Below are 20,593 nucleotides of genomic sequence, written 5' to 3' on the forward strand. Positions count from 1 at the left end.
AATAAAATTAATCCACTGTTTTACTTCCTTTAGAACCTTTTTGCAGCCGGTTGCAGGTGATTTGTGGAACGACAGAACAGAACTGCTCAGTATACCTTCCTTGAAATAACAGAGAAATGCTAACATGTGACATAGAACAAAAAAGCTTGAAGAATGTACTTCCAAACAATAGGTTTCATTGACTTATGGGACAGGTGAATAAAATTTGTTCATGAGGTACAGAAAACAGGATGAGATTTAAAAATTGATATGGCATTCAGAAGGCTGCATTTCAGGGATAAAATGTGGGTAGAGATGCTACAGGTATATGTGAAATTTGTAGCTCCTTTAAGAATTTTAGCAAAAGATAGTCTGAAGTGCTGACAGAACTGAATTCTTAAGCATATTCGTGATTAAATACTACCTCTCATGCTGCATCTGGCTAAGGGTTTCATTTCAGGAAGTGTAATTGCTCTGTGTTAATACCAGTACTACCGGATTTCCCCAAATAAATTATTAGTTGCATGTTCTGAAATTGAAAATCTGGAAATCTTGATGCAGTGTTATCTTGGAATATGTGGAAGGCTGTGAGAGAACTTGTTCTGATAACATTAAACACTGACAAATGAGACTGGCCATTCAGAATGTGGTTACAAGTACTGGGTGACACTGAAATCATGTAGTGAGCACAAATTCAGGCAACTTAAAACAGGTAAAAGCAATAACAAAGGAATACCAATTTCAGAAAGTACAAATTATATTTAGTATGTTTAAAATTCAGTAAGTTAATTTATTTTATTTTATTTATTTATTTACAAGTTCCAAGAATCCAATAGTGGATATAGAACACGTCACAAACTCAAGTATAAAAACATAAAATACATACATTAAAAAATTACATCTAGACAAGCAGCGTACTAAATTCAAGATAATATAATTAGTATTTTTATTACAATAGTTATCCAATTAAGTACTCATCTACAGTGTAAAACGAGTGAGTAATTAAGAAATGCCTTAATGCAACCTTGAACTTTTTAAAATTATTTGAGGTATTCTTAACCTCTGTGGGTAATTTATTAAATATCTTTATACCCGCATAGTGAACTCCTTTCTGATAAATAGTTAAATTGGCTTGGGGTAGATACAAATTTTCTCTCTGTCTAGTATCAATAGTATGAGAGTCAATGTTTGATGGAAAAAGAGTTTTGTTTTGTAATACAAACAATAATAAAGAAAATATATATTGTGATGCTAACGGTAAGATATCTAATTCTTTGAATATATTTCTACACGATACTCTATTGCTACATCCCATCATTGTTCTAATTGCCTTTTTCTGAAGGAGAAAAATAGTGTGACTACTAGATGAATTTCCTCAGAAAATGATGCCATAGCTCATTAAGGAATGAAAGAAAGCATAATAAATTGTCTTTAGTACTGAAATAGACATATATGGTTTTATATTTCTAATTACATAGCAAGCCTTGCTCAATTTTTTAATAAGTAGATCAATATGATTCTTCCAAGTTAATGCACCATCAATCATAATTCCCAAGAATTTAGTACAGAAGATATTATTAATGAATTTATTATTATAACTTATTGTAACAGTATCTGACATTTTTCTCTTAATTTTAAAATTAATATAATGTGTCTTATTAAAGTTTAGTGATAATCTGTTCATTCTAAACCATCTATTTATATTTTCAAATATTGCATGAATGTGTTTATTAAAGTCGTTTGTATTAGAATGAGAAAATAGGATGCTAGTATCATCAGCAAAAATTATAGGTGTAGCAAATTTAGTTATTATACTGGGTAAATCATTTATGTATAAAAGAAACAACAAAGGTCCCAATATAGACCCTTGTGGAACTCCATATCTAACTTTAAGCCAATCCGAGGCTGTATTGCTACTGTCATTAGTATGTAATACTGTTCTAATGTATCTGTTATTTAAGTAAGATTCATAAAGTGCGTGATCTTTCCCATTGATACCATAAAATTTAAGCTTAAATAACAAAATTTCATGATCAACACAATCAAAAGCTTTTTCCAAATCACAGAAGATGCCTCCCACTATTTGTTTGTTATTCATGGCATTTAAAATCTCTGTAGTCAATTTATAGATTGCATTATCTGTTTTTAATCCTTTCCTAAATCCATATTGTTCAGTACTTAAAATATTGTATTTATTGAGATGATCCAAAATTCTTGAGTACATTATAGTTTCAAATATTTTTGAAAAAGATGTTAAAAGTGATATAGGTCTATAATTAGACACATCACATATATCACCATTCTTATATAATGGTTTTATTAATGCATATTTTAATCTATCCGGAAATACTCCTCTCCTTAACATTAGTAAGATTTATCTGACCCCTGTGCAAACCAGGCAGTGCCTTTACTTTTGATCTTGTTGTATTCGATTGGTATTTTTGTTTGGCAACAGGGATAGAGCTATTGAAATTGTACCCTTGACATGTAAGGGATTCTAGATCACCTCATAAGAGACAATGTATTGAGGACACTGCAAGTGGCATGCTTTATAGTTGGTCCATTGCCATTGTGGATGGTGATGACTTGAAATCACAAACTGCTTAAAACTCTCAACAACAGTTTTGGTTATGCATTGGTTGCCAATGTAACTGGATCTCAGATAGAATCAAACACTTACTCATGACCAACTGTCTGTGAAAGATATTTTGCTTTCTGTACTCAAAGTGGATAAAGGAATCACATAGTGGGAAGGGTAGGTAGTTTGTCAGTCATTGTGCACATTTGAAGTCCATAACAAATTATCAGATTTAAATTACATTTTGGTATTGGAGGTCTACCAAATGTTAACCAAATTTCATTTTGGTTTACTCCAGTCTGATATACCCCAATTTTACATGAAACTCTGATTAAACTATAACATTTCTTGAACTTTGTCTTAACACAAATGGATATGTAACAAAATGTTGATATCACTAAGTTTATCTTTTTACCTTAAAAAGTTTTCAATAAGATGTAAAACTTTACAGGTAGAATAATAGGTGTCTATACAATAGAATCTTGTTAAATATATCAGCAATAGAATTTATGACTCTTTGTGATGTAGTACTTCAACTGTTGATAAGCTTGTATGATGGAATTTCTTATTTAGATAATTGATGACTAGCTAATTATTATCTTTTTTCCACAACATTTTTAATTTACATAAATGAACTTTAGATCAATATGGAATGCAAAATTGCAAACAATGGATCTGGAAACTCTTTAAACTACAAACTGGAATACTCCTTTCTGCTGTTATTGAAGTAAGAATAATCACCACTAATTAGTAATAAAGGGCATATTTCCTCAGCTTGCAACATTATTCCAATCATAAATCATGCTGTTTCATTTGATAATGTTTATACTGCCTGATGTATTGGTATTGAATTAATTGAATTGTGTAGAACATACACAATTGTCCAATTCCACATTACGTTTTGGTTATTTCAGCTTTAATTAGTACATCATGTACATTTTTAGAGAACAGATTGATATGTTGGTGGTGTTGGTAATGCCATGTGGACTTGTAGATACCAATGTTCTTCCAAAACTTTGATGTCTACTTTGAAGTCCACACATTGTTATTACTCAGAAGACCAACATTGGCACCTTCACTGCTATGAAAACCTCAAATCTCAAACAGATTGATATGTTTGTTTGTCTTTCTACTTTGTACCATTATCTTTATTAGTGATTTTGTTAAACTGTTTCCATATTGTGGGCATTTCTTCCACATATGTCAATTTAAACAAGTGATTATATATGTGCTTGAGAAGAAGTCCATTGTTGCAATGAATAACCTTCTTAGGAATAATTTTATTTTGGCAGTTTATTTATTTTTTGCAATTGAAATTAGCACTGCAACCTATGATCTATCAACTCTCTGCACAAGGGGCACCAACTTTTTACAACTTACCCTCTGGAACCCTTAACTTTCCACACATTGATACAATCAGTCTACAGTGTGGCATGCCTCTGTTTTCTTTCCATTATATTTGTCTGTATTCCTCTCTTCCCCAGTTTGTTTTCATACAAGAGTAAACAATTAGTGATGTCTCAATTCTATTCAATGTAATGTGCCTATCATTGTCATTAAATTTGAATTTTGTAATACTATATAATGTGTTGGTGTTATACAGTTGAGAAATGTCATACAGGAATATGACTAACTATATAACTATGATGTAGTTAGGCTTATCTATAATTCTTTTAGCTTGGCAAGACTTGTGTTTTCTATTCAGTGGCTTTCCAACCCAAATAGGACCTTTGTCTGAACTGTCATGTCAGCAAGATGTGTGAAGACGTTGGTGTATTTGACCAGTAGTTGTTAATTCAGCTCCACTGCACTGGTATACACAATTATTAGCATGCTAAACGGATATAACCAGATCTTGTTGTTGGTGGTGTTTCTTCCACACCAGGTGTAAAGTTTATACTGATTTGACTCATTCCAGAGTCTCATTCATGATATCAGCAAGCACTGCATGAGTGAAGTTGTCATTAATGTAAAAGAGGCTTTGTAAAATGCTTTCTGTTCATTGTACCTCATGTAGAGGTTTAGTTGTTAGATGATGTAATTGTGCAATAAGAGAACTTGGGAAGCGGAGCATGGTCCATTTTGTTATAAGAAATCTCTCTGAAAATTGTGAAGAAATTATTTAGTCAGAATAACTGGTGCTTGTTGAAATTGGAACCAAATACCTTCTTAAATACAAGTAAAAATATTCTACAGCTGACCTAACCTGCCACCTACATGTGTATACACATACAGCTATTTCAGTATGAACTTGACCTTCATCAAGTAGAACAGTGAAACTGGTGACTGCGTAGTTGGAATTAGCTTTACATAAACAGTGCATTTTATCTGGCAGAAAATGTTAGACTCTTTCGAGAACAATAAAATAAAAGTTCCCATTTTCACATAACCTGTAACTGCATTAAATTATTTTACACTGCATGTTTGGTGAAAAAATATTGATTTGCTACAGAAATGTCCTTTTCAGTTTCCACAGTGTAAACATATATATATTTTTTAAGTTGAAATTGTGATCTTTAGTTTCAAGCACAGGGATTCCGCAAGTCTAAAACATGATTATGTTGGACACAATTAACTTGGATGCTTTATGTAGGGACCATCTTGTATCCTGACCTTTTATAATTGAGTCAATGTCTCCAACTTAATTTAACCCTTTAAAATAGCAGAATATATACAGGGAGACTGAGTATACATTCCCTGGGTTTTCCATTGGACAGATTCCAAGCAGTACTAAAAATACCCCTGTAAGCAGACATGTCCAGGGAGTAAGAAATTGTAAGGTGGTTGGGCATGATGTTTGTTATTTTGCAGAAAAATTTGGCTCAAGTTCCTTTCTCTTAAAAAAGACAGAAGGAGAATTAAAAAATCAAATGTCATTTTAAAACATGACAAAATACTATTTTCTTACTTTAATAAGTAATAAATTATTTTTTGTTTTATTATGTTAGCAATATATTCTTTTGCCTGTGTACAACTTTTCATTCTTCTGTTGACATCTTTGAGGAAAGACATGGACAGTAAAATAACTGTAAAAAAATTATCTAAATATGCAAATGAATATTTAAGATTTATGAGAACAAATTGAAACTGTAAATCTATTGACATCTTCAAGTGATTATTTTGTTGCATTTAAGATTTGTTTATTTTGGAATGTTAATATTGATTTGGATTTATTGCTGAAGCACTAGTGTTAGTACTGTATATTATATGGACACACAGGCTATAAAATCACATTTCAAATAGTTGATCTTGCTACATATATAGCTGACTGATATGCTATAACAAAGGTACAGAATTTAGTAATTTATAACAATTTTCAGTGAAGAAAAATACTTATATTTAAGGTTATGTTGGCCATATATTTTATTTTTAGGAAATTAAATGTCTCTCTTTCATTGCTAGTGATTATCAATCATCTTAACCAATATTTATCATTATCTTTCAAATTAATACATTGATTACATGAACTTCTTAAAATCATATGTTTATAGTAAAATCATCAAATGTTGTTGAGTCTGAAGTGGTAAAGGTGACAAAAAGTTTAAGGGCAAAATCTTGCCAGGCATTCTTGGAATAACAGACTGTGTAATCAAGCAAAGCATAAAATATATTATAAACACTTTAGTTCACATTTATAATGCATCTTTTGTTATGTACATCATTAGTGTATCTGTGAACTAAATTATCTTTTATTTCTAGGCATTCCCTCTCACATCACATATGGTACATATCGACAACTTCAAAGTGAACTTCAGTCCTACAGTGACTGGATGACAACTGTATCCTCCGTTATGACTGATGTAGCAGAGATCAATGATATGGGTAAGTTTATGCTGATAAATTTTCTATTTACTTGTAACATATGTCTATACATTTGGTTCTCTTGTTTCTCTGTTCCTCTAATGTTAGACTATGGGATGCTGTACTTTAATACGTAAAGTATATACTTTTAAATAACATAGGGATATAAACAAGAAATGTCCCCAAACTTTCGCAAATTTTCCAGTCCCTAAAAACAACTGCATTTTATTCTTAATAATACTGTACATATTGTACCAAACCAATTCTTTCTCTGACACAATAAAAGATGTATGATTGTAAAAATAATAGTAAAGTCATCTGTAATTGTGCTGAAAATGTTAGCAAATATATAGAAACACAGATAAAAATGGGTTAGACTTTTTGGCCAAGTACTATACACAAATAGTAGTTGCTTATTTGATGAGAATTTATGTGGTTGTGTCATATATAAACTTCTGAAAGAGAAGACCTATGGCTTTTGTTATGTGATACAATTAGCTGGAAACATAGTTTTTATATGACTTTAAAATATTAAGTACACATTAATATGAAGGTCATATTTTGTTGGAGATTTGTAGCCAAGTTCACAGATTTGTTTATCAACATCACATAATCTCAAAATTCAAACATTTTGCTATTAACAATATTTTGAAAGTACTTTCGGATCATCTCTTTAGAGAATGTTTCAAAATGCTCTTGTAAATGTCCATAATTGTTTTCTATTTTATTTAAAATACATACAATAATCTTTTCACTCTTTTCCATTGAAGAGTACCCAAAATATAGTTTTAGTAAATTCTGTCAGAAATAAAGTCATGAATAAAACTGTGGTGAAATGTGGGGTTATGGAGGACATACAGGGTTGATCACCTGTAAAGCATAGCATAGTATTAATACATTTGGTGCCTGCAACATCACTCTGCTTTCTACACACTGGATAACTGACTGCATTCAATCATGATTAGTCTGTATTACATGGGAATAGGGGATTTAAATCCCCCAGTTCTATGGGTTGCTGGATGGGCTTTAACTCGGAGGTTAATGGTTTTATGTCAAGCTGAAACATACATAAGATGTGTCACATGGATGATAAAGGTTTGTTGGCTGCATTAATGAGCAGGTTATTAGATACAGTTATGGCTTAACATTGTGTGTTTAAATATTAATTTAATTATAAGAATTATTAAGTTATATTAAAAAATACATAATGAGATAGTCTTATAACAGCATACTTCTATAAACCTTTGGATATAAGAAGGAACTAACAGAAGAATGCAAAATATTATATAATGAAGAGGTTCATAATTTGTACTGTTCTACAAATATTATTAGGGTGATTATATAAGGAGAATGAGGTGGGATAGACATATAGCACACATGGGAGACAAATGCATACACAATTTCAGTAAGAAAACCTGAAGGAAAGAGACCACTTGAGAGACTTATGTATAGGGGGGAGGATCATATAGAATCTTAAAGAACTAGACTGTGAGGGTGCGGAATGGATTAAACTGGCTTAGGTGAAATCATATATACAGTCCTTGATTGTCTTAATCCTTCCACTGTTGATGAAGTGACATATCAGGCTGCTGTTTTGTTGCAAATATTTGCCCAAATATTAGAAGCTATATGTTGATGCAGTATTAAATTTTTACACATTGAATGTTTTGTTTGTTTTCCTTTAAACTTACTTTCTTTTCTTTTCTCCTATGGAATTTCTTGGAAAAGAAAGTTTGTGTTATAGTACTGCAGGAAAGGTCAAATTAATAAGAAAACTTCTTAACAGATTTGTTTTAATAATACTAGCACACAAACCTGTTTCTAATACAAATCTATTAATATGTCAGTAATGGTTTGAGCCAGCAGTGTGCAGACAAAATTATGTTACATTATAGATTTAATTCTGAAGTGTAGATGACAAGGTTCGAGTTACAGTGTAAAGTCAGAGCAGAGAGCAGGTAATATTTCACTTATCTGTGAATTTATATTACAAAATTGCTGTACTATACTATTATTCCATTATGTCTGTTGTGTTTAAACCATAACTGCAATGAAAGTAATGGAAGGTAAATTTCCTGGACAGTTTTTGGAAATATTTTTATCCATACAGCAGTTCTCATATGGTGGTTCACTTCCCGCTGTGTGGATTGTGAATACTTGGCATGGATATTTGGCTGCATGTTAAGTATGAATCATTTTTGGCTGACATCCTTGTAATGGCAAAGATAAAATATCCAGATTTACTCCTCTGAAGAAATATATATGTCATTGATCACTGCTGCACACTTACAGTTGAAGATTTTTGTATGTGTGTAATCACACTTTCAAATTTAGTTGAGTCACCAGTGTAATCTTGCTAACTCAACACACTCAAAACTGGGTCTGGTAGATGGTAAACTTCCACGCTGCATTTGACAAACAAGTAAACCTCACCATTAGCATGATTTAAAATAGAACACACTCCTTCCTGACTCTCCACACTTCTCTTTTCACTCAGAGGGGCCGTGGACTGCGCAAATTCATCACTTATTACTCATGTTGCTAAGTAAAGCTCTTGCTGTACCTACACAGGCTTTTCAAATTTGAAAGTGTTTGATAAAAGTTCAGTCAGTATTATGATTAAGAAGTTTGTTCAACTGTCTACAAAATCTTTTAAGCGTTTTAAGGGACATATGTGTGTCCTTCATCAGCATTCAGTTAGCAGACTGCCTGTATCTTTCCAATCCCTGTTTAAAATTTAGATACCATTTTATAGGTATTAATTACCCATTTTCTAATCATAAAACTTGGTATGAGACTTGTCTTTATCCTGATACCTTTGTACTCCTTGTTGTCAACAATAATGGCAATTAGGCTGGGTGCTTTGGGGACTTTGAGGTGGAAACAAAACAAGCACCATCCAGGGTAGGTTCTTGAAGTTATTTGCTAAGTTGTATTGGGTGGCTTTGGTATATCAGAAAATATTTTAACTTTAGAATCTCGTAGAAAGTAACATAGAAATATAATAGCTACTGAAGTTGTTATGGTACTGGTAGAGCAGAGCAGTAATCCAGGGCCATCAGCTGAAGAGGTACACCAAGTTGACTTTGGTAGTTCATGAGAAGTTGATACATCTCTGTAGGTTCATTTGTATGCCTGAAAAAAACCTGTTGAGATCGCTCTGTATATTTATCCAATGCATGTAACAACTTAAGAGTGGCAGACTGGATTTCCATTAAATTTGATGGGTTTTACTGAAATTTGTCAACACGTCCCAATTTCAGTTGAGATTTGACAACAATAACGGGTATTTGCATGGAGACCTATAGTACGTGTGTTCTGCGTGGCGAATTCCCACGTGGTGGATTAGCTCCACGCATTTTTAACGCTGGCTCTAGATGGATGTGAATGGCAAGCTTCACGCCACAGTTGCTTTGACCCCAGGAAAATAGCCCTGGAACTTATTGGATACTGGATTGGTCGAAGAGCCTGTCTAGTCGAATTGACTCTGCCGGAAATCGAACCACTGTCGTCCAGTTTGTATCCTAATCATTGAGGTACCCCGCTTCCTCACCGGGCCATCTATGCAGAGGCAAAGCAGTCAGAGCGTGAAGCTCTGCTTCTAGTGCTGACGCCTACATTCGTAGATTCTCTGCTCCTTCATGCCAGTTCACGATGAAAGCATCGGTTGGCGATGTCGAATTGCGCCTACCGAAGTTTGCCATCAACGTTTGGAAGTCGTTGAAAACATTGCCTTGGGGGAAGAGCCATGGAGTGCGTAGAATCAGAGTCCTGAATTTTTTGAACAGAATTAGGACAATCTATTGCAGTCTTAATCAGGTCCCAACATAGAACGTGCAGAGTATAAAAGGCCATCGATTATAAAAATAAATGCCAAACTGATATATGAAGTTCTTACCGCGGCGAATATGAAGATAGGTCAGTATTCTGGGTTGTTGTGCCGTGTAATCTGGCAGAAGTTTACCGACGCTTCAGGGGTCTTGCTGCGTCCATCATCAGGGCCTCGTCCACGCCCGAAAGACAGTTATCTTAAAATGTTACATTTTGCACTTCATCTTCAACCCGTTAACAAAAAACACGAAGTTAATTGAAGTACAGTCTTCCATGACAGAAGAGTCGCATTTTTATTTGCCAATGATTATAGATTATGTTCTCAACCGAAGAAAATTGGACGAAGTAAATTTCGTAGCGTAAAGCGTTTTTGCTGTTCTAGATAATGCCCCAGATGTATCTTTTCTTGCACATAACATGTATATTTCAGCACTATTATTAACTTAACTGCCTCGACCCAGTTTCTAGTTCTGCAAGATCTATCAGCACAGTAGCTTAAGAACAGTCACAGTGTGTTCAATATGTGGAGGAACATGTATTCATATTTAGTTGATTGAAAATAACCCGATTAGACAGATTGGATGTATGTTAAACATCTGAAAGAACGTTTATATAGAACTAACTTTAACAATATATATTGTTATTAATGTCCATTTAATATCTGGCTGGCGATGGTCCTTCGACTGACTTCCATAGTCTCAATTTGACGATGCCATACGAAATTTGTTCCCGACAGTGATATTCTGGTGGTAGGTTTTCCTTTCGGGATTCTGACAACGCCTGGTTGGCTGCAACTAGCTGACTTATTTTATATGGTCGATTTCACCGTGTTTCAGTGTTTTCAGTATCACTGAACCATGAAAGTAAGACAGAAGACTTTATTTTTCGTTTTTCGAGGTGTTGGTTGCGTTAACACGGCTAACATGAATGCTCCATCCCTGGTAGCTACTACTCACGAATCGGTTAGCCGACTGCAATGGGCCAATGGTTACTTCCATTCTGCTTGTTAGCCAGACGCTGACATCAACGCTCTGATGTAGTTAACCACTGGCCCTTGTCAGAATGTATATTGAAATGTTTTGAGCATGATGCCATTTAACCGCAATTTTCTTTAAGAGTGAAAACATGAAACCACTTAAAAGACGTATAGGACTACGTAGATAGGATGATAATATTAAAATAGTTTTTAGGGAAATGGGAGGGGAGGGGTGTGCACTTCATTAATCTGGTTCAGGACAGGGATCGTTGGCTGGCTTTTGTGGAGACGGTAATGAACCTTGTGGTTCCATAAAATTCGACAGATTGACTACCTAAGATACTTAGTTTCTGAAGAAGGACTCTACTTAGTGCCTGTTGCATAGAGCAGTGGTTCCCAAAATGTCATTCACGAATTTGTTTCCAGAAGAATCAGATAAGCAGTTACTAACTTTTACCTACAGTCACTGAAACATGTTGCTTATTTCCAAGGGGCTCGTGGATCACGGTTTGAGCTATTTTGCCACTTCATCTCGACTGTTCCTGTGTCAGCTCTCTTTCAACTTGACATTCCAGACGTTAAGAATGGATTCTATTTTAGTATTTGAGTTCTTATATCCTTAATTTTTTACCGTCTACAGTTGGATCCTCCGAGCGCGTTATTTATAGCCCATTCAACAAAGACCTTTGTCACGCCCCTCAAGTGGAGACCTCAAGGCGTGGACCAACACTGTGAAAGGCGTTATTGGAGAACAGGGGTAGTCGAAGTCAGAAGGTTTCTGATGATGGTGATGGCGATATGTAAAATTGTTCTTTTGGACTTTGTCCATCGTCTAAATTATAGAACTGCAACGTTTCGTAAGCTCTTCAGTTAGTGAAGGCGGAAGAGGGCATCCCGATTCCTCATGGAAAAACGTCGCTGTCAGATCTGTAAAACATGAATTACGTTTCATAGTGTTCTTTAGTAAAACGCATCACCTTTTACCCGTTCTCAATTCTGGTAGATTTACTTAAATTATTTGTTTTATTTCTTACTTGTTTATATTAAATCTTGTCCGTCTAATCACAATACTTATTATTAAATATTAAAATATTACAATAATTAACATTTTAATATTTTAAAACATTTAAAATATCTAAAATATTAAATGATGTTCTTTATCGAAATATTCGATTTACATTAGACCATCATTTTTCATGTTTCACGACATGTTTCAGTTCCTAAAAGAACCATCCTCAGGTGTATATAATTATATAAAGCTTCAAAACGATAAATAATTCAAATACAATTTTCATACATTATGCTAGCGTACATTTTTATCAATGATATACACCTGAGGATGGTTCTTTTAGGAACTGAAACATGTCGTGAAACATGAAAAATGATGGTCTAATGTAAATCGAATATTTCGATAAAGAACATCATTTAATAATTTAGATATTTTACATGTTTTAAAATGTTAAAATGTTAATTATTGTAATATTTTAATATTTAATAAGAATTCTTGTAATTAGACGGGCAAGATTTAATATATACTTATTATATCACAATATGACGCAACTTTGCCATCTTCTTACTTGTTCTTATTTTTGTAAGATCAGTTAACGACGCTTTCTGAATCTTTTAAATCGAATGGAAGGTTGTTGTGAACGTTGAATGGGTCATGGAAGAAACGTCCGTGGCGTGTTTTAAGATACTGTCCCTGCATTTGCTTAAGGGGCCAAAAGAAAAAGTTTAATCAGTATAGTCAGCCCTCTGGCGGATGTTGGAATCCGTGACTTGTGTTATACGAATCAGTAGTGTTTTGCCACTGAAACATGGTATGTTTTAATGTCTTGAGAGGGTAAGATTTGTATCCGTGTACCCGGATGTGCAGAAGTGAAGCTTAAAGACGACGTAGCTCGGCGCTTTCAGCCGTTAGTGTGGGATTTGTTATGACAGTCACACGTACTTGAGTTGTGTTAGGGCGGACCGTCTGCAACATCATCCTGGCGTCAAGCCACATAAAAATTGCGTGTTACTTGACATCGAGTGCACAGAATTAAATTCACAATAAAAATAAACGCGGTAGACATTGCCTGCTGGGACAGATGTTTTTTGTGAAAAAAACAGATTCTTCGGTACTTCTATGTAAAATAGGTCTTATTCAGTTAGTATTTGCATATTTTTGTTTATAATATATTTAATTTGGCAAGCATTACAATGATTGAATTAACAGCAGGCAGTAAGTTAAAACACAAGAGATCAAACTGATATGTTTCATCGTCACTCTCATTTAACTGTGTTCAATATCTGATACAGAACGTGTATAGGGCCATTTAATCCAGGAATCTAGGTGAAACAGCCATTTAGTTGGATTTAGACTAAAGAAAGTTCACTTTTCAGGTGAATGTTCTATAAGTTTTCAAAAATCATTAAAATAGACTTAATTGTTCGTAATTATGCATTCAAATATTGGTGTTTTGTTCATGTTATAAAAGCAGTTGGATTGGAGTTAATGATTTGTGTTAAGTAGGCCGTTTTACGTGGTTATTCTCTGAGTAGTAGTCGCTAATGGACAATGATATCTTGAGAGATCAGGTTTTCGCGGCTGTGATGACGTTTCAGAGGTGCCTTCTGACTTTACCATCAGGGCGATAAGTAAGCCGCTGTACCAACCGACCAACCAACAAAGCCGTTAAGGGTGGAATCTTGCTGCAAGACACAGTTGTAGGATTTTAGGTTTTCACGGCGGTCAGCCATTTTAAGACACAATTGGTTTAATTTCCCTCATTCATCTCAAGCCTTTCCACCAAACTTTTTTAATTTACTTAGCACTCATACTCCATATTTTGGAGGTCCGGAGTTAAATCTGTGTCCGCAGACCGGCTATCATGACTGATGTTTTCGTGATTTTCCTCAGGCCCCCAAACAAATTCAGGACAGTACCATAAATTAGGCGACGACCACTTCCTTCCATACACGTTAAAATTCATTATCAATTCGACATCCATCATTTGATGCTCTGTGGTCTGAGCTGCAGACAGAGTCACTAACGAAGACACAAATAGATAAATAACGCCTTTGCTATGTAAACACGTATGCCGTGTTAAACACAGTTGGGGGCAGGATGTGGAGTCCGTCTTCCAATTGCAACCCTCGTAACTTCACGTGCTGCTTCGGACTCGGCACTCGACTTGAATCTTCCCGAAGAGCAACGTCTTTCCTAAACATTCTCGACGAGGTAATTTGGCATGTCTGAGGTATTTCTCAGCCAGATAACAATCGCATTCTTTGACTCTAAGTCTAAAGAGCGTCACGTGGATATCATTGAAGTGTCGTAGGACTGATTGCCCGTTCTTTGATGCTTCCTCGAAGGCGTGAATCTGGATTCTTCCTCAACAATATGTCAGATTTGCGTAATTTGATATAGGCTAGAAATAGCCACGTCGTTAAATTGCTACTGCTATCGTGTAGGAACATTCCGATGTTTCCGCATTTTATATTTAGTCGACATACGAAGTTTCGCTTCGTCTGTAAAGATATTGGATGGAGCTGGCTATGTTTGTAATTTGCGGATGCTCTGGTTGCTCAGAATGCTGCAGATTATTTATATTGGAACGTTTGGCATTTCCTACACTTCTGCCTCACTTTACGAACCCCATTTCTTTTTGTTCGCTTTTACTTTAGTAATTCTCAGAAGACCATTTCCATGGGCTGGCACTGGATGGAAGTCAGTAGCTAAGTTCTCGGATAAAAAATACAACACACTTCCCTCCGAAACTAACAATATTTAACTAAGCAAGCACAAATATAATACGACGGTAAACGAAACTAGAATTTAAAAATCTTGAAACTAAGAGACAGGAAATCTGAACGAACCAATTTCATGAGCAGAGTTCTTCTTAAGAAGCTAGGAGTCTCACAGCCAGAGGTTGCAAGATCCCGCCAGCGGTCCTAGTCCGGAGTCAGATGAATATGGTCCACTCGTTTCCATCATTTTTACTTGAGATCCACTAAAATATTGCCCTTTCTTCTACATCTAGATTTTGTGAGTGGAACGCATTTCTCATCTGCCCATGCATCCTAGGTACCCCGCCTATCTCTAAACGAACGTTTAATTAATAAAGCAGTTAACACACACTGTAGAAAGGCGGCGACCATGGGCTATTCTATGTTAACTTTTCTTATGCCTCACATGAAATATAGGCCTATTTTAATAGCAATTTTAGCTTTCTATCACAGATCCTTACGTATATGAGAGTGAAATAGCTACGATTCAACTATTTGAAGTACAAAAGTAGGTACACCTGGGTTTATATGTGCACCACGTGATTTGACATTTATTAACCATTTAAAACTTGGCGGTAAATATATGTACAACATGCTTTACCAATCACTAATTGTTCATTTTGTACGTATGTTTTTTCGTACTGTTTTTAGTGTAAACAGGGATTATTTATTTATCTTTTAATGGTGAAGTGTTGTGTTTTATTTGCTGTAAGATATGAATAATTAAATGTTACTTGAACGAGCTTAGGCTTCAGAGGGCCAGCTCAATATATTATTGTAGTTTCTTCTGTTTTATTTGGTTCTCACAATAAACCGCTACTATATTCCTTAATTTCCTGTCAATATTCTCTCCCCTTAGCTACTTCCAGGTTTTGTAAACCCAGTATTAGGGTGTAGTGGTGTTTGTAGCAGTAGTAAACTATGAATCCGTCTGTATAGTAAAGCCTTCAGCTTATGTAGAACACCATTTCGTCTAGTACAGGCGTTTAGTTTCCATGAAGATAACGCAAGTTCTTTAAAGCAGGGTATTTGTTTTTGTATGGAGCGTGTCGAGCAGAGACTTCAGAGAAGCACGGTCTATTATGAATAGCTTTCACTACCTCTTTTATTTCGCTGCATTTTAAAGGGCCATCTTTCACTGGTGTAAATGTGTGAGCGCTTCAGAACACAACAGTGACAAATTTCAGTCCTTTTCAGTGAATTCTGATGGGACGTAAGAGACGCCAAACGCCTTTAAGAATTCGCTTAATGAATAATTTCCTGTTACAAATTGTTCAGCCTAGAGTAAGGGGAACGAACGTTTCGATTGAGTGGTCCTTACTCCTGTTCCGTATTCGGGATGTCCCGAGTTTAAGTCACGGACAGTTTATCCTGATTATTTTCGCGGCTTTCCTCAGTTACTCTGCGCAAATACTGGAATAATACCTTAAATTGGACCACGACCGCTTCCTTCCATACGTATTTCAATCCAGTATTCACTAATAATCAGATTTGTCGCTATGCTAAGAGTAACTGAACGCGTTTCGAAATTAACCAAAAATGATTGAATAAAAGTCTACTAAAAGGAGTAAACAAAATTGCCGAGGGGTTTGACTCCTCGGTTGGGCCCTTGTATGGTTTTTCGAAATTAATGGGGACAGGCGACATTTATTTCTTTGTTTATTTATCTACGCCGTATATACTGGACGCTCTACATGGAAGGATGAGGAAGGAAGCGGTCGTGGCCTACACTAAAATAATATGTAGGCATTTTCAAGAGACTGAAACAGTAGTATTTTAGGTATTAAAGCAGTGATATATGACGGTGATGACCGAACTCGGTATAGGAGTTAGTGACGGGCTTTCGCGAACACAGCGGCGACATTTTGGGTTCTATAAAAGCAGAATATTTCTTGACCATCTAAGTCATTAATTTTTCAAGGAAGTCCGTATCTTTGAGATCGGGCGAAGAGATGCTGCAGACAAAAGTACGTTTCGGAAGGAAATACCAGCCTGTATTCTTGAATTTTATAAAATCATTAGGCCTGTTTTCTGAGTGACATTTGAGGTTTTCACGGTGGTGGGGATGATGTTCTGAGTTCTTTTTTTCGCCGTGTAGATTAGTCGGTAGATGCTCTATAGAGTGTCTTTATGAGTCTGAAATTCATTCTGTCGCTCTGAACGTGGAGCAGAGATTGAAGTTAGCATAACGTAACACAGCGCTTTATAAAATGTACACTTCACTTACTAGTTAATATCAAATTAAGTCGCAAATGAGAAACAATAAATGCATACAATATTTTAGTTAGGAAACAGAAGTGTGTGGAAGGATACGTATGTGCCATCTTCAGACTCACTGCCGTGAAAACCTCAAATCTTACGTGCAACAATCTACTACAGGCTGGTCAACTTTTAACAAAATTAACAAAATTCGATTTGAATTTCTTATAAAGTAGAGGTGATATAATGTTTGCTAAAATCTGTTGGCAGGTCCATAAACCTCCCATACCAGATTTAATAGGAAATTACCATAAAGTTGATTCAATCGTTTTACTTAAATATTTAATTTGCTATGTAAGATTTGAGGTTTTCACAGCCGTGAGTATGAAGATTTCTGTCTTCTGGGTTGTTGCGCTGTGTAGTCTGGTCGATGTTAACCAACGTTTCAGAGGTCATACTGCCTCCATCATCAGGGCGATTTTTAGTATGAAGATTTCTGTCTTCTGGGTTGTTGCGCTGTGTAGTATGGTCGATGTTTACCAACGTTTCAGAGGTCATACTGCCTCCATCATCAGGGCGATTCTTACTATGAAGATTTCTGTCTTCTGGGTTGTTGCGGTCTGTAGTCTGGTCGATGTTTACCAACCTTTCAGAGGTCATACAGCCTCCATCATCAGGGCGGTGAGTATGAAGATTTCTGTCTTCTGGGTTGTTGCGCTGTGTAGTCTGGTAGAAGTTTACGGAGGCAGTATGACCTCTGAAACGTTGGTAAACATCGACCAGACTACAGAGCGCAACAACCCAGAAGACAGAAATCTTCACTTCATTTGCTGCTCGATGCCTGTTTTAGAATGCGGGAGATGCAACAAGCTGACTGACAGGTGAACAGACACATTTCCATTGTGCATTTATCTATGTAATTTGTGCAAAGAACGCATGAAAAGCGCGCAAGGCACCTTCCGTCCGTTTAGTGGTCTCCTACCCACACCCCCTCTCTTTCCTTCACGGCTCGGGTGCTGTTGCATGAACAGACAACGCTGGTCAGGCGCCATCAGTTCAGTAACAGAAGATTGCGATGCGAGGAGAGAAGAAACGGGCTTACTGTAAACGTCACCGCGTGTGCCGTAATGGATGCACGTATAGACTGTGTTGTGGACGTCAGGATGTCTTGTGTTGTGTGTGGGGCCACGTTCTTCAGGGGGGAGTGTTTTACTAGTAGAAACTGCTGGGCTTTGGTTTCTCAACTGCAGGATTCAGGAGTCGTTAGCTCATAATCTAAAATCAGCTCACTGGTATTTTTGGTGACTTCGTGCCTCCTTGTCTCCCACTTACACTGCTCGCTTCCCCCTCTGCCACGGCCGATCTTGACGGTCGACAAGCCTTCGGAGGGGCTAACACTCTTCGCTCGTAACTCGCATTCGACCGACGTCTTACAAATATATCGAATTGGCTCGGGGATGAATACAATTATGACTTGACTTCTGCTAAATGAAGCCGTGGTTGGCAGCTAACGAATATATTTATATATCATATTTATTCTCAACAGACTAGTCACAAAGTTTCTTTTTTCTCTTAGTTTTAATTAATTTTGTTTCTAATATCGAAGCGTTTAATTATTTTTTTAATTCGTGTGTTGTGTGGTCTCGCGTGTGAAATAACAGAAAATGCAGCGACAACAGTTTAACGAACAGCAGCAAATTTCCCAACAGCAACAAATTACCCAACAACAGCGGGTAAGCCGGGTGGAACAGCACGTAACTCGACAGGTCACCAGCCAACAGAGAGGTCAGTTTCAATAAGTACCTTCGCTCTAATCACTCTTAATTCTGAACGTGGTTCTTAGTATAAAGTAAAATATTTTTTTTGTAAATAACGGTGACCGTTTGTTTCAGTGAAAGGTTAAAATAATTGGGTAGGTTACAGGAGTCCATTCTCCTGGATTTAGTAATTGTATGAGCCAGAATCAGTCATTATCCCAAGGGTAAAGCGGTTGGAGCGTGAAGCTCACCACTCACTCTCGTTAAATGTCGAAGTGTCCCCATGGCGTGGTGTTTGATCCCAGGAACAACCATCTTTACCCTTTTTCCCGTAATTGTAAATAAATCTCTTGTTTAGCCACAGTTGTGTTGGTTACCGCATTGTAAAGCAATAAACGTGGAAGTTGTAAGTAAATTATTATATTTACTTTATGGTTTTTTAAGTAATACAGTTATTGTAATATTTATTATGCAGTCGCCTTTTTGTTCCTGTGCATTAATTTAAACATTCAATATAATACAAATTAAATAAATTCCTTTCCAATAGTTAAAATTCAGTGGGTTCAGACGTACCAAAAAGATTAGATGTATGTTTAAGAGGCCTGTTTCTTGACTTGGACCTATTATAAAATATCTTAACCTATACATTTGTCTTCAAATTTATAACAGTTATAACATTTCAACGAAAGCGGTGAATGGATCGGAAAATGCAAACACTTGCTTGTAGGCCTGCCTATATGCAGGGGCAGGTGCAACGAATAAAATATGGTATACAGCTCAAAAGTGTGAGGACAGGAGTAAAATGGATTGGTAGGTGGTACAGCGGGTTTTAGAGTAGGATAATATGACAATGTACAAGAATATAACAACCGTAATACATTAGCCTACACCATAAAAGGTAACAAACACAATATATTTAATCGATTCCCAAATTTCATTTTAGTTTTACTGCGGGGGTGTGGAATGATATTTGCAACTCCATATATATATATATATATATATATATGATCCACACTCATGGAAGAACATTCTTTGAGAATAAACTTAATAGTGCTGTAGGTCGAAATACCTAATCATTTTTTAAAACATATTACGTATGTCGTTTTGTTAAAGACTACCAGAATGTAAATACGTCGATCACATTTCATGCAGGATTATGTATGAGTCTGCAGACTTGTAAGAGGTAATATGAAGTACTTCAACAATAAAAAAACTATGGGCTGTATCTGTGAGAGACCGAATATCTTGCAACCAACCACTAAATTGAAAGGAGAACGCAACCACTGAGCCTAGTGCTTAATCTTTTCATGGAGCGTAATGGAACATGAAATATAATATTAAGATGTATCGCAGGGAAATGGGATTGCAGGCTGTAGCGTGATGCTGACCTCTCACCCCTATCTAGTGCCGAAATCCAGAATGAGTAGGAGCTACATCTTCTCTCTCCCCAAGTGTTGCGGGAGATCTTTGATTTTCTGACTAGTTGAGGGATTATTAGCTTTTCAAGGACTATTCTACTTCGTGCAGTTATTCCGTGAAGCATAGCCATTCATGAAAAGCTGATTGTCGTTTAAATGGTCAAGCAATCCCTTACTTTTAGGGAGTCCGATGATTCATTACCTTGTTCAGAAAGCCCACATATGTTATCTGTTACAGTAAGTCCTCAGTATATGAAATCTAAAACTTCTTGACGATGGTGAA

At 35.8% G+C, this 20,593-nt stretch overlaps 1 protein-coding gene across 22 annotated transcripts in view; it reads left to right on the plus strand.

The window, feature by feature from the left end:
* LOC110827690 (uncharacterized) overlaps positions 1–20,593 on the plus strand; it is a 335,660-nt gene that overhangs the window by 106,654 nt on the left and 208,413 nt on the right. For all 22 annotated transcript variants that reach the window (XM_087351739.1, XM_087351718.1, XM_087351723.1 and 19 more), the window contains one exon: positions 6,257–6,379. In XM_087351739.1, coding sequence (XP_087207865.1) covers positions 6,257–6,379 — 123 coding nt within the window. The remainder of the gene's footprint in view (positions 1–6,256; positions 6,380–20,593) is intronic.

This window comes from Zootermopsis nevadensis, unplaced genomic scaffold (assembly GCF_977971745.1).
Source record: "Zootermopsis nevadensis isolate Lab colony 2312 unplaced genomic scaffold, Znev_1.0 Znev_ptg000020l, whole genome shotgun sequence".
Taxonomy (NCBI): Eukaryota; Metazoa; Arthropoda; class Insecta; order Blattodea; family Termopsidae; genus Zootermopsis; species Zootermopsis nevadensis.